Here is a 15,679-nt window from a genome sequence, read left to right on the forward strand (position 1 = left end):
GTATGTGTGAGGTACAGAGGTGAGGTAGTCATTCTAAATTCATGTTAAATACTATTATTGCACACAGTGAGTCCATTCAACTTATGCGACTGAATTATTAATGACAAAAGAAATTTCAGCTTTTCATTTGTTATTAATTTGTTAACGTTTCTAAAAACATAATTCTACTTTGACATGATTGGGTATTATGTGTTGGCTAGTGATACAAAATCTCAGTTTAATCTATTTTAAACTCAGGCTGGAACACAACAAGACGTGGAATAAGTCAGAGTCTACTTTCTGAAAGCACTGTAAATTCCCCATTTGAAGGTATCATAAGTATATGTACAAATTCACTTATGTTTTATTACATTTGTGACTCATTTCAGGAAATTAGGCTTATGTCTTGCATTTTTTGTTTTAGCAAAATGCATCTTTTAGGCAGAAATGCCTCCTGGAACATATGAACTTTAATGTGCCTCAATAATAAACTTGTATGCCATCTGTAAATAAGAAGAAAAAAATTATGAGCCTAATTGGTTTAGACACAAAAAATACAGGAACCTTCCCGCTAGCCATGATTGGCTGAGATAATGGATGGGCTGGATATGCCAAGAGATGAGTTCGGATTGGTCTGCCATTTAGCATGCTTCTGTCTATAACATGAGTTGGGTCAGTATGTGTATCTAATTATTTCTAACGCAGCATTTCTGAAAGATATCACAAATAACTGAAAAAGTTTTACTCGCTGCATTCTGGAGGACCGATCTTTAAAATCAGTGAAATTCCCGGTGGAAGCAGAGAATGATAGCTAAGACGATGGAGTAAATGTTGGCGTTTGATTGTAAATATGCAAAGGGAGTGGAAAAGAGAACACACATAAGAAGGCTGTTTTATAAAACATCTGTCTCCGGATTACATCTTCAAACTAAGGGCAACCATGGCAATCCATGACAGAGAGGGAGAAGCATTCTTCCATGTATTTTTTATTTTTTTATTTCACCTTTATTTAACCAGGTAGGCAAGTTGAGAACAAGTTCTCATTTACAATTGTGACCTGGCCAAGATAAAGCAAAGCAGTTCGACACATACAATGACAGAGTTACACATGGAGTAAAACAAACATACAGTCAATAATACAATAGAAAAATAAGTCTATATACAATGTGAGCAAATGAGGTGAGATAATGGAGGTAAAGGCAAAAGAAGGCCATGGTGGCGAAGTAATTACAATATAGCAAGTAATACACTGGAATTGTAGATTTGCAGTGGAAGAATGTGCAAAGTAGAAATAGAAATAATGGGGTGCAAAGGAGCAAAATAAATAAGTACAGTAGGGGAAGAGGTAGTTGTTTGGGCTAAATTATAGATGGACTATGTACAGGTGCAGTAATCGGTGAGCTGCTCTGACAGCTGGTGCTTAAAGCTAGTGAGGGAGATAAGTATTAACAGTTTCAGAGATTTTTGTAGTTCGTTCCAGTCATTGGCAACAGAGAACTGGAAGGAGAGGCGGCCGAAGGAGGAATTGGTTTTGGGGGTGACCAGAGAGATATACCTGCTGGAGCGCGTACTACAGGTGGGTGCTGCTATGGTGACCAGCGAGCTGAGATAAGGGGGGACTTTACCTAGCAGGGTCTTGTAGATGACCTGGAGCCAGTGGGTTTGTCGATGAGTATGAAGCGAGGGCCAGCCAACGAGAGCATACAGGTCGCAGTGGTGGGTAGTATATGGGGCTTTGGTGACAAAACGGATGGCACTGTGATATACTGCATCCAATTTATTGATTAGGGTATTGGAGGCTATTTTGTAAATGACATCGCCGAATTCGAGGATCGGTAGGATGGTCAGTTTTACGAGGGTGTTTTTGGCAGCATGAGTGAAGGATGCTTTGCTACGAAATAGGAAGCCAATACTAGATTTAACTGGATTGGAGATGTTTGATGTGAGTCTGTAAGGAGAGTTTACAGTCTAACCAGACACCGAGGTATTTGTAGTTGTCCACATATTCTAAGTCAGAACCGTCCAGAGTAGTGATGCTGGACGGGCGGGCAGGTGCATGCAGCGATCGGTTTTACTTGTACTAAAGAGCAGTTGGAGGCCACGGTATGAGAGTTGTATGGCATTGAAGCTCGTCTGGAGGGTTTTTAACACAGTGTCCAAAGAAGGGCCAGAAGTATACAGAATGGTGTCGTCTGCGTAGAGGTGGATCAGAGACTCACCAGCAGCATTGATGTATATAGAGAAAAGAGTCGGCCCAAGAATTGAACCCTGTGGCACCCCCATAGAGACTGCCAGAGGCCCGGACAACAGGCCCTCCGATTTGACACACTGAACACTATCGGAGAAGTAGTTGGTGATCCAGGCGAGGCAATCATTTGAGAAACCTAGGCTATCGAGTCTGCCGATGAGGATGTGGTGATTGACAGAGTCGAAAGCCTTGGCCAGGTCAATGAATACGGCTGCACAGTATTGTTTCTTATCGATGGCGGTTAAGATCTTGAGCAAGGCTGAGGTGCCCCCATGACCAGTTCTGAAACCATATTGCATAGCGGAGAAGGTGCGGTGGGATTCGAAATGGTCGGTAATCTGTTTGTTGACTTGGCTTTCGAAGTCCTTAGAAAGCCAGGGTAGGATAGATATAGGTCTGTAGCAGTTTGGGTCTAGAGTCACCCCCCCCCCTTTGAAGAGGGGGATTACTGCAGCTGTTTTCCAATCTTTGGGAATCTCAGACGACACGAAAGAGAGGTTGAACAGGCTAGTAATAGGGGTTGCAACAATTTCGGCAGATAGTTTTAGAAAGAAAGGGTCCAGATTGTCTAGCCCGGCTGATTTGTAGGGGTCCAGATTGTGCAGCTCTTTCAGAACATCAGCTGACTGGATTTGGGAGAAGGAGAAATGGAGAAGACTTGGGCAAGTTGCTGTGGGAGGTGCAGTGCTGTTGACCGGGGTAGGGGTAGCCAGTTGTAAAGCATGGCCAGCCGTAGAAAAATACTTATTGAAATTCACAATTATAGTGGATTTATCGGTGGTGACAGAGTTTCATATCCTCAGTGCAGTGGGAAGCTGGGAGGAGGTGTCTTATTCTCCATGGACTTTACAGTGTCCCAGAACTTTTTTGAGTTTGTGTTGCAGGAAGCAAATTTCTGCTTGAAAAAGCTAGCCTTGGCTTTTCTAACTGCCTGTGTATATTGGTTTCTAACTTCCATGAAAAGTTGCATATCACAGGGGCTGTTCGATACTATTGCAGAATGCCATAGGATGTTTTGTGTTGGTTAAGGGTAGTCAGGTCTGGAGAGAGCCAAGGGCTATATATGTTCCTGGTTCTACAAGGCTTTAAAAATCAGGCATCCTCTACTGACGGGATGAGGTCAATATCCTTCCAGGATACCCGGGCCAGGTCGATTAGAAAGGCCTACTCGCTGTAGTGTTTCAGGGAGTGTTTGACAGTGATGAGTGGAGGTCGTTTGACCGCTGACCCATTACGGATGCAGGCAATGAGGCAGTGATCGCTGAGATCTTGGTCGAAAACAGTAGAAGTGTATTTAGAGGGCAAGTTGGTCAGGATGATATCTAAGATGGTGCCCATGGTTACGGATTTAGGGTTGTACCTGGTAGTTTCCTTGATAATTTGTGTGAGATCGAGGACATCTAGCTTAGATTGTAGGACGGCCGGAGTGTTAAGCATGTCCCAGTTTAGGTCACCTAACATTATGAGCTCTGAAGATAGATGGGGTGCAATCAATTCACATATGGTGTCCAGGGAACACCTGGGGGCTGAATGTGATCTATAACAATAGGCAATGGTGAGAGACTTGTTTCAGGAAAGGTGGATTTTTAAAAGTAGAAACTAAAATTGTTTGGGCACAGACCTAGATAGTATGACAGAACTCTGCAGGCTATCTCTGCAGTAGATTGCAACTTCGCCCCCTTTGGCAGTTCTATCTTGTCGGAAGATGTTATAGTTAGGGATTGAAATTTCAGTATTTTCAGGATGATGATAACCTGCTCCAAAGTGCTCAGGACCACAGACTGGGGCAAAGGTTCACCTTCCAACAGGACAACGACCCTAAGCACACAGCCAAGACAAAGCAGGAGTGGCTTTGGGACAAGTCTCTGAATGTCCTTGAGTGGACCTATCGAACATCTCTGAAGTGTACTGAAAATAGCTGTGAAGCAATGCTCCCCATCCAACCCGACAGAGTTTCAGAGGATCTGCAGAGAAGAATGGGAGAAACCCCAAATATAGGTTTGCCAAGCTTGTAGCGTCATACCCAAGAAGACTCGAGGCTGTAATTGCTGCCAAAGGTGCTTCAACAAAGTACTGAGTAAAGGGTCTGAATAATTATGTAAATGTAATATTTATAAATATTTATATTTTTTATAAATTAGCAAACATTTCTAAAAGACTGTTTTATTGCTTTGTCATTATGGTTTATTGGGTGTAGATTGATGAGGAACATTTCAGAATTAGGCTGTAACCTAACAAAATGTGTAAAAAGTCAATGGGTCTGAATTCTTTCCAAAGGGACTGTATATCTAACACTGGGCGATATGGCCAAAATATCATATCACTGTATTTTGCAAATGTTTGACTGTATGAGAGTATTTGATTTTTCTGAATGATCCAAGTTGTAAATATGCCCTAGGATGGCAACAAATGAATTCTAAGTGATTTTAATGTGTTTTCTCCATTCTGATTGCTTTACTGTTCAACCAAAAATAATAGGACAAAACTGATAGGCAAGAAGTCCTATTTATAGAACATTGAATAGGAATCAAAATCCTATTTTTTAGCTTGTTACTCGGCCAATGCTTCCCATTTGCAGAGTTATTTGTTCAATTCCGGCACTAATACTGTGTCTTCTTTCTTTTGTCTTAATATGCCTCCATTTCGCAAAAAAAAATTATTAAATAACGTTTCCTTGACAGAAGTATTATTCTCCGACCTATTTGACTGCAGTTCTTACGTTTGCCACTAGGGTTAGTTGCCCAATTTCTTGGGGTCTTACCTCCCAAAGTGTTTGACTTCTTGGTATTGCAATCAAACTTCCTCAGTTCTCAGCTAAAGGCAGTTCTTTATGGACATAAAAATGGATGAGGGCCATCCTTTTTTGGAGTTGTTCCTGAATTTTTTAAGATAACAAATTAAACATTAAAATGCTTTAATATAAGGTGAAGTGTAAATTCAAACCTGTCCATGAATGAATACCTGTATAGTTAATTTACGGTTTAACACCCAGCCAGTGTATTTGACAAATAGACTTGACTTTGATTTTGTGACGTGTATAGCTACCTAGCTAATGTTAGGCCTACTCATTTGTGTATCAATGGTTAACGTTTTTCCAAAATGTATTTAAAGATAACAATTTAACAAATATTTATTTTTTGTATTTTTTGTGAATGTATAATGTGAAAGTGGGTTTAGATGTTTGAAAAAGTAGCATTGTATAGCCTAACGTTAATATTACTAGCTCCTTTCAGGGAAACAAATATGTGTTTTACCAGTTTGTCCGGTATGCACAACCATAGTTTGGCAATTGGATGTTTGATAGTAACACAGAGTAACGGTATGTTTTCTAAAGAAGCCTAAAGATTATTTTAGTGTTGACTACTGCAGCTGGTGTAGCAAATTAGCAATAATGTTAGCTAGCATTTTACAGCTAGCATTTTCACCACTTAGTACGCATGCCTTGACGCCTTCGCCATGGCAAGGTTCTGAGATTTATGAGGTGGGAGAGTGAGTATTGTAGGTTTGTAAAAGTGATCTGGAGTTTTTCAGACATAGACAAACACACAACTGCAGTACACATTGTCAGGACACCCTGAGAGATGCTGTTTATTCCCGGGTAAGTGTTTTGTGAATATTCAACCCAATCACATCGGGTTTACAGACCCGTTCATATCGTCTGAACACCAGCCCATTCGTTTCCCAATGTTCACACTGGGTGTGCCGAAGCTGTGTATGTGTGACACGCCTTGATAATTTCTGAAAACATTTAGTTTGAGGGAAAGTGATCTGGAATGTTCAACCCAGAAACATGTCTTTTCATGCAGTGAGGATATCCCAGGTTTAAGAACAATGCAGTGTGTAAAGGTCTATACCAAAAATCAGCTACTTTGATCACTTTCCCAAGAAGTTAGACAAAAACTTAGAGCGTATGAAATCTTAGTCCACTTCTCTGCTTATCAAATCTAAAATCTTCCACTACCACAAAAATACCTTTAAAGAATTAAAGCAGGTCTCACAATTTTTCTCATGGAAAATTACCATTTAGTTTGTAAATAAAGCTAGAAAAAAAAGAGCGACAAACGGGTGCCTCACCTCCCTATTTCCTTGTGGATGTCATAGTAGTCAGTCAGCCGGCGCATCTTCCTGAAAACGGTCTCCTCGTCCTCCATTGTATCCTCCTTGTCTTCTTTAACTGCAAGGTAGCACAGAAGTGAGGACACAATTACAATGTAGCCTAATTACAGGCCCACATTTCATAGTATTCGGGCCTGTGTTAATCACATTCCCAACTGCTAATCTGCCTCTACATAGCTGCATCTCAACAATCTGTCTGTTCACTCCAAAATGAAAGTTTGTCAGATGTTTTTAGTCCACAAAAGTAGTCTAACATCAAGATGAATCCATGTCCTTCGACATCGGTTGTGTAGATCCGGCTGTCTACTCAAATACCCTAAATGAATTGAAAAGATAATCACAGAATAAAACAACCAGGAAATTAGACGGTACTAATATTTTCCTGTAATTTGGGGATTAAAGAATATAGCTGAAACGATACAACTGGTGGCCTAGGATGTGGATATATCTCATCATTCGTCTACTTTGAGGTCTGAAAACATCAGACGACTATGCCTCGGTGTCAATACTGGAATGCATATTTGATTGAATGGTACCCCAAGGCTTACCTATGTGCACGGTGAGCTCAGCCTTACAGGACACAGAACCAGCCAGGTTCTTGGCTGTGCAGGTATACACCCCTGAATCTTCTGGACTTGTGTTGAGCAGCACAAGGGAGCATTCGTTGTCATCATACACAAAGGTGATGTGACTACTCTCACACAACAATGTATCATCCTAAAACAAAGTAAAAATATGTCACTCTGGAATTAATCACATTTCATGAAAATAAACATGCTTTAAAGGAAATTCTGCCACTTTTCAACCTCGTATTAATTTTCTCCAGCACCAAACCATTTTCTACTTTTGGGAAAATAGTGCATTTACATGATCTGTGGGAAAAAAAGATAAGAAAGGTCCTAAAAAATGCTTCTCTTTGAAATCATATAGTAGGATTAAAAGAAAACAAAAACTGTGATTTTCAAATCTTACAATGAGTTTCTAGCCATAAGGAGGGTATTTTCTTGCTCCCCACATTACCAAGAATCTCATAGTGTTTAAAAATCACAGATTTTAAAATGTTTTAACGTTTGATGATGTCATTGAGTAGAACTTTTCAACTTTATATTTATTTCTACAAAACATAGAAATGTGAAATTTTCTCATATGTAGACAATAGAATTGTGATAGAGAATGAAAATAAGGTTGAAAGTGGTGCTCATAAAGCTCATAAAGGCCTCAGAAAGCCTTCAGAAACACAACATAAATGTCACAAATAATCTACAACAGTATGTCATGCTTTATAAAGTATTCATAAATGCGGCATAACTGTGTGACATAACAACCAACGTCAAATGTGACAATGTTGAATGTCAAATGTGACATTATGTCGAAAATAAAAACTGTAAGCAATTCAAAAATAAATATATACCACCACCTATAAGGGAGCTTGGCGAGTGGGAGGGCAAAGGGGCAAGTACTGGGGCACATGTACTGTAGACCCTTATCTGTGTACATGCCTGCATGGCTACTTCAATAGTTATTTCAAATAATTTTGGTGACTTCACAGCAATTGCTAATGTTAGCTAGCTAGATAGCTAGCAGCATAAGCTAGCTAGCTATATCAATACGAAATGTAGCTAGCTACAGTACCAGTAAAAACATAGGACACACCTAACGTAAACTCGTACATCGCCTTGGTCCGTACAATTACCCTTATTTTAACGCCCCAAAAACATAATACTTCCAGATCAACTGTAATGTCAATACCATTGTAAAGCACAATTTCTCCCTTTTCCAACAAAGTCAATTACATGACCTAAACGCTGCCCGTTTCAGCATATTTCAAGCAGGCAATGAGCCCCGTCGGGTCTTTTAAAAAATTACGGGTGGGGAAGCAAAACTAATGCGTGGTAGTGAAAAGGAGAGGAGTTTTTTTTTTTTCACTCGATCTGTCCAATTTATCACCTTATCGCCTCTAAAATGTAAATAAAACGCTATAAAGAGTTTATATAATGTGTCATTACATACCTATTTGAAGGTTTGTGTCGACTTTGAATCAGGTTTATAGGGCTAAAGTGATAAAGTGATCTTAGAAGTAAACAGCGGCTTTGAGAATGATGATCGCATGCAGTGATGACGCAAAAAATTACTAGGTAACCCCCCCTTACCCCCGTCACTGTCCATTTCTTGTTTTTAAAGGATGATATAAGTGATACACCTGGTGGAGAGAGATTGTAAGACAGAAATAGTTGCTTTATGCGTGCTGTACGTTACGACATGAGACGTCAAGATGTAACGGAGGGTCAGTTTTTTCAACTTTTCACCAATACTATAGAGATATTACCATGTCTATCAACGCTTCAATAGAAACCTAGTTCACACCCCCGATTTTGACGTCAACACAGTCGCTACAATCCCATTAGTTTTCTTTGTAGCCTTGTTTGAATGTTGCGGTTGCGCAGATTTGTACGGAATGGGGTGAGTTTACGTTACTCATTCCAGGGTTTTTCTTTATTTTTACTATTTTCTACATTGTAGGGGAGGGTCTGGATGGGCATCTGTCCGCGGTGGCGGCTCTGTCGCAGGACGTGGACCCCACTCCACCATAGTCTTTGTCTGCTTTAGTCTCCCCTAGGAACGGCGACCCTCGCAGCCGACCCAGACTTGGGAACCCTAATAAACGGGCCCACAGGACTGAGGGACACCTCTGGACTAAACAAACTAATCTGGATGGATGCACACTAATCTACTCCTGTGAGCCATTTAGTTTATTGCCAACGCCTCTGTTTACACGGCTGCCATCTTCATACAACCTTTACCCTCTGAATCCGAAGGATACACGTAGGGGCAGCTCCGGACTGAGGGGCAGCACAGGACTGAGGGGCAGCTCAGGACTGAGGGGCAGCTCAGAACTGAGAGGTAGCTCAGGATTGAGAGATCGCTCAGGCTGGTTGACGGCACTGGCGGCTTCTGGCTGACTGACGGCTCTTGCGGCTCCTGGCTGGCTGACGGCTCTGGCGGCTCCTGGCTGGCTGACGGCTCTGGCGGCTCCTGGCTGGCTGACTGCTCTGGCGGCTCCTGGCTGGCTGACGGCTCTGGCGGCTCCTGGCTGGCTGACGGCTCTGGAGGCTCCTGGCTGGCTGACTGCTCTGGCGGCTCCTGGCTGGCTGACGGCTCTGGCGGCTCCTGGCTGGCTAACGGCTCTGGCGGCTCCTGGCTGGCTAACGGCTCTGGCGGCTCCTGGCTGGCTGATGGCTCTGGCCGATCCTGGCTGACTGGCGGCTCTGGCAGATCCTGGCTGACTGGTGGCTCCTTGCAGACTGGTGGCTCTGGCGGCTCCTTGCAGACTTGCGGCTCTGGCGGCTCCTTGCAGACTGGCAGCTCTGGCGGCTCCTTGCAGACTGACGGCAGACTCTAGCAGCTCTGGACAGGCGGGAGACTCTAGCAGCTCTGGACAGGCGGCAGACTCTAGCAGCTCTGGACAGGCGGCAGACTCTAGCAGCTCTCGACAGGCGAGGCGCACTGTAGGCCTGGTACGTGGTGCCAGCACTGTTGGTACTGGGCCGAGGACACGCACCTCAGGGCGAGTGCGGGGAGGAGGAACAGGGAGTACTGGGCTCTGGACACGCACAGGAAGCCTGGTGCGGGGAGCTGCCACTGGAGGGCTGGTGCGTGTAAGTGGCACTGGATAGACCGGACCGTGCAGGCGCACTGGAGCTCTTGAGCAACATGCCCAACCTTACCTGGTTGAATGCTCCCGGTCGCCCTGCCAGTGCGGCGAGGTGGAATAGCCCGCTGTGCTGGCGAACCTGGGGACACCATGCGTAAGGCTGGTGCCATCTATGCCAGCCCAAGGAGATGCAATGGAGACTAGATGCGCAGAGCTGGCTTCATGGCACCTGGCTCGATGCCCACTTTAGCCCGGCCGATACGAGGAGCTGGTATGTACCGCACCGGGCTATGCACCCGCACTGGGGACATTGCGTGCTCCACAGCATAACTCGGTGCCTGCCCGGTCTCTCTCGCTTTCCGGTGAGCACAGGAAGTTAGCACAGGAAGTTGGCGCAGGTCTCCTACCTGGCTTCGCCACACTCCCTGTGTGCCTCCCCCAAGACATTTTTGGGGCTGCCTCTCAGGCTTCCTACCGCGCCGCAGTGCTATCTCCATTCGCCGATATCCCTCCTCACACTGCTCCAGAGAATCATAGGCGGGCTCCGGCACTCTCCCTGGGTCGACCGCCCACCTGTCTATCGCCTCCCAAGTAGTGACACAGTCCAGGTCTCGCTCCCATGTCCAAAATTCCTGACTTCGCTGCTGCTGCCCATTACCACGCCGCTTTGTCCTTTTGTGGTGGCTGGTTCTGTAACGGTTTTCTTCTGTGGACGAAGGATCGGACCAAAGCGCAACGTCGTTAGAGTTCAACATGTTTAATAAAGACCATAAACGTGAACACTACAAAATACCAAAACAACAAACGTGAAAATCCGAAACAGTCCTATCTGGTGCATAGACACAAAGACAGAAGACAACCACCCACAAAACCCAACACAAAATAGGCTACCTAAATATGGTTCCCAATCAGAGACAATGACTAACACCTGCCTCTGATTGAGAACCATATCAGGCCAAACCTAGAAATGGGAAAACTAGACACAAAACATAGAATGCCCACTCAGCTCACGTCCTGACCAACACTAAAACAAAGAAAACACAAAAGAACTATGGTCAGAACGTGACAATAGTCCTATTTGGTAAAATACCAAGTCCATGTTATGGCAAGTACAGCTCAAATAAGCAAAGTGAAATGACAGTCCATCATTACTTTAAGACATGAAGGTCAGTCAATGCGGAAAATGTCAAGTTTCTTCAAGTGCAGCAGCAAAAACCGTCAGGCGCTATGATGAAACTGGCTCTCATGAGGACTGCCACAGAAAAGAAAGACACAGTTACCTCTGCTGCAGAGGAAATACATTAGAGTTACGAGCCTCAGAAATTGCAGCCCAAATAAATCCTACACATTGTTTAAGTAACAGACACATTTTAATATTAACCTCTTACACTTATGGTGGCGCTATTTCATTTTTGGAAGAAAAACGTTCCCGTTTTAAACAAGATATTTTGTCACAAAAAGATGCTCGACTATGCATATAATTGCTACTGTTCGAAAGAAAACACTCTGACGTGTCCAGAAATACAAATATCTTCTCTGTGCGTGCCCTTTAACGTGAGCTTCAGGCAAAACCAAGATGACTTGGCATCCAGGAAATGACAAGGATTTTTGAGGCTCTGTCTTTCATGATCTCCTTATATGGCTGTGAACGCAAGAGGAATGAGTCTGCCCTTTCTGTCGTTTCCCCAAGGTGTCTGCAGCATTGTGACGTATTTGTAGGCAGATCGTTGGAAGATTGACCATAAGAGACCACATTTACCAGGTGTCCCCCGGTGTCCTGCGCCGAAATTGGTGCGCAAAAGTCACCTGCCAGTATTTTTCCATGGGGCACAGAGAGAGAAGCAAGCTTCCACGAACTGCATGTCAATGAAGAGATATGTGAAAAAACACCTTGAGGATTGATTCCAAACAACGTTTGCCATGTTTCGGTCGATATTATGTAGTTAATCCGGAAAAAGTTTCACGTTGTAGGTGACTGCATTTTCGGTTCGTTTCGGTAGCCAGGCGCAATGTAGAAAACGGAACGATTTCTCCTACACACAGACGCTTTCAGGAAACACTGCGCATCTGGTATGTGGCTGGGAGTCTCCTCATTGAAAACATCAGAAGCTCTTCAAAGGTAAATGATTTTATTTATTTGGTTATCTGGCTTTTGTGAAAATGTTGCGTGCTACATGCTACACAAAATGCTATGCTAGCTTTGCATACTCTTACACAAATTAGTCCATTTCTATGGTTCAAAAGCATATTTTGAAAATCTGAGATGACAGTGTTGTTAAGAAAAGGCTAAGCTTGAGAGCAAACGCATTATTTTAATTTTATTTGCGATTTTCAGAAATCGTTAACGTTGCGTTATGCTAATGAGCCTGAGGCTTAGTCACAATCCCGGATCCGGGATGGGGAGTTTCAAGAGTTCAGAGGAGACTGCGTGAATCAGACCATGGTTGAATTTCTGCAAAGAAACCACTACTAAAGGACAACAATTAGAAGAAGAGACTTCTGATGGAAATCTATCATTTGGTCTGATGAGTCCAAATTTGTCAGGTTGTGCGCTACTAGTGTAGAAGTCAGGTGCAGGAGGGCAGAGAGTTGTGATCAGGCGCACACGTTATTTGGCAGAAGCAAACAACAGACGGACGCAACTCCGTCAAACAAACCTCCAACCAAAGGCAAAAGTGAAAAGCGCAACAAAGTCACAAAGATGCAAAATTTTATCAATTAAACATACTATGGGTTGAACATGGTACCCGGAGAAACCAGCTTGGCGCGTCACACAAAACATGTAACAAAAACAATTCCACACAAAGACATGGGGGAAACAGAGGGAATATATATGTAGTATGATTAGGGAATGTAAACCAGGTGTGCGAGGAAAACACATGGAACAATGAAGAGTGGAGCGGTGATGGCTAGAAGGCCGGTGACGTCAACCGTCAAATGCCGCCAGAACAAGGAGAGGAGCCGACTTCGGTGGATGTCGTGGCAAGATTTGCAATTTTTGGTTCCAACAACTGCCGTGTCTTTGTGAGACGCGGAGTAGGTGAACGGATGATCTCTGTATGTGTGGTTCCCACTGTGAAGCATGGAGGAGGAGGTGTGATGGTGTGGGGTGCTTTGCTGGTGACACTGTCTGTGATTTATTTAGAATTCAAGGCACACTTAACCAGCATGGCTACCACAGCATTCTGCAGCGATACGCCATCCCATCTGGTTTGCACTTAGTGGGACTAACATTTATTTTTCATAAGGAAAATGACCAAAAACACACCTCCAGGCTGTGTAAGGGCTATTTGACCAAGGAGAGTGATGGACTGCTGCATCAGACGACCTGGACTCCACAATCAACCAACCTCAACCCAATTAAGATCGTTTGGGTTGAGTTGGACCACAGAGTAAAGAAAAAGCAGCCAACCAGTGCTCAGCATATGTGGGAACTCCTTCAAGACTGTTGGAAAACCATTCCTCATGAAGCTGGTTGAGAGAATGCTAAGAGTGTGTAAAGCTGTCATCAAGGCAAAGGGTGGCTACTTTGAAAATATATTTTGATTTGACTATTAAATTATTCCATATCTGTTATTTCATAGTTTTGATATATTCACTATGATTCTACAATGTTGAAAATATTAAAAATAAAGACTGTTTGTGCAGGACAACAGAGTGGAAAATCCTTAGTATTGAAGGTGAGTCTAGCTCAGAAAAAAGTTAGCTAGCTAGCTGGGTCTATTTGTTTTGTAGTCTCATAAATGAAATGTATTAATTGCATTCCGTTTGTTGTTATTGCATTGAGATGCAGCATATACATTTCTTTGCATTGGTTGTTATTGCATTGGTTCCTGTGTTGCTTTGACTCTTATATCTTTTAATAAGCTCTCCAGGTGCTTCTACACCTGCATTGCTTGCTGTTTGGGGTTTTAGGCCGGGTTTCTGTACAGCACTTTGATATATCAGCTGATGTAAGAAGGGATATACAGTGCCTTGCGAAAGTATTCGGCCCCCTTGAACTTTGCGACCTTTTGCCACATTTCAGGCTTCAAACATAAAGATATAAAACTGTATTTTTTTGTGAAGAATCAACAACAAGTGGGACACAATCATGAAGTGGAACGACATTTATTGGATATTTCAAACTTTTTTAACAAATCAAAAACTGAAAAATTGGGCGTGCAAAATTATTCAGCCCCTTTACTTTCAGTGCAGCAAACTCTCTCCAGAAGTTCAGTTCTCTGAATGATCCAATGTTGACCTAAATGACTAATGATGATAAATACAATCCACCTGTGTGTAATCAAGTCTCCGTATAAATGCACTAGCACTGTGATAGTCTCAGAGGTCCGTTAAAAGCGCAGAGAGCATCATGAAGAACAAGGAACACACCAGGCAGGTCCGAGATACTGTTGTGAAGAAGTTTAAAGCCGGATTTGGATACAAAAAGATTTCCCAAGCTTTAAACCTCCCAAGGAGCACTGTGCAAGCGATAATATTGAAATGGAAGGAGTATCAGACCACTGCAAATCTACCAAGACCTGGCCGTCCCTCTAAACTTTCAGCTCATACAAGGAGAAGACTGATCAGAGATGCAGCCAAGAGGCCCATGATCACTCTGGATGAACTGCAGAGATCTACAGCTGAGGTGGGAGACTCTGTCCATAGGACAACAATCAGTTGTATATTGCACAAATCTGGCCTTTATGGAAGTGGCAAGAAGAAAGCCATTTCTTAAAGATATCCATAAAAAGTGTTGTTTAAAGTTTGCCACAAGCCACCTGGGAGACACACCAAACATGTGGAAGAAGGTGCTCTGGTCAGATGAAACCAAAATTGAACTTTTTGGCAACAATGCAAAATGTTATGTTTGGCGTAAAAGTAACACAGCTCATCACCCTGAACACACCATCCCCACTGTCAAACATGGTGGTGGCAGCATCATGGTTTGGGCCTGCTTTTCTTCAGCAGTGACAGGGAAGATGGTTAAAATTGATGGGAAGATGGATGGAGCCAAATACAGGACCATTCTGGAAGAAACCTGATGGAGTCTGCAAGAGACCTGAGACTTGGGACGGAGATTTGTCTTCCAACAAGACAATGATCCAAAACATAAAGCAAAATCTACAATGGAATGGTTCAAAAATAAACATATCCGGGTGTTAGAATGGCCAAGTCAAAGTCCAGACCTGAATCCAATCGAGAATCTGTGGAAAGAACTGAAAACTGCTGTTCACAAATGCTCTCCATCCAACCTCACTGAGCTCGAGCTGTTTTGCAAGGAGGAAAGGGAAAAAAATTCAGTCTCTCGATGTGCAAAACTGATAGAGACATACCCCAAGCGACTTACAGCTGTAATCGCAGCAAAAGGTGGCGCTACAAAGTATTAACTTAAGGGGGCTGAATAATTTTGCACGCCCAATTTTTCAGTTTTTGATTTGTTAAATTTTTTTGAAATATCCAATAAATGTCGTTCCACTTCATGATTGTGTCCAAATTGTTGTTGATTCTTCACAAAAAAATACAGTTTCATATCTTTATGTTTGAAGCCTGAAATGTGGCAAAAGGTCGCAAAGTTCAAGGGGGCTGAATACTTTCGCAAGGCACTGTATACATTTGATTTGAGGTAGCCAATGAAGGCACTGAGACCCAATCTGTCCCCAGTGCTTGAGATGCCCTCCTCCTCTACCTCATCCCATTCC

The 15,679-nt window shown here is 43.1% G+C and overlaps 1 protein-coding gene across 1 annotated transcript in view; it reads right to left on the bottom strand.

Moving 5' to 3' along the window:
* Positions 1 to 15,679, bottom strand: part of LOC135547779 (striated muscle preferentially expressed protein kinase-like) — a 203,453-nt gene that overhangs the window by 39,007 nt on the left and 148,767 nt on the right. The window contains 2 exon segments of the mRNA XM_064977037.1: positions 6,302 to 6,401; positions 6,892 to 7,060. Coding sequence (XP_064833109.1) covers positions 6,302 to 6,401; positions 6,892 to 7,060 — 269 coding nt within the window.

The sequence above is a fragment of the Oncorhynchus masou genome, chromosome 10, assembly GCF_036934945.1.
Source record: "Oncorhynchus masou masou isolate Uvic2021 chromosome 10, UVic_Omas_1.1, whole genome shotgun sequence".
In the NCBI taxonomy this organism is placed as follows: domain Eukaryota; kingdom Metazoa; phylum Chordata; class Actinopteri; order Salmoniformes; family Salmonidae; genus Oncorhynchus; species Oncorhynchus masou.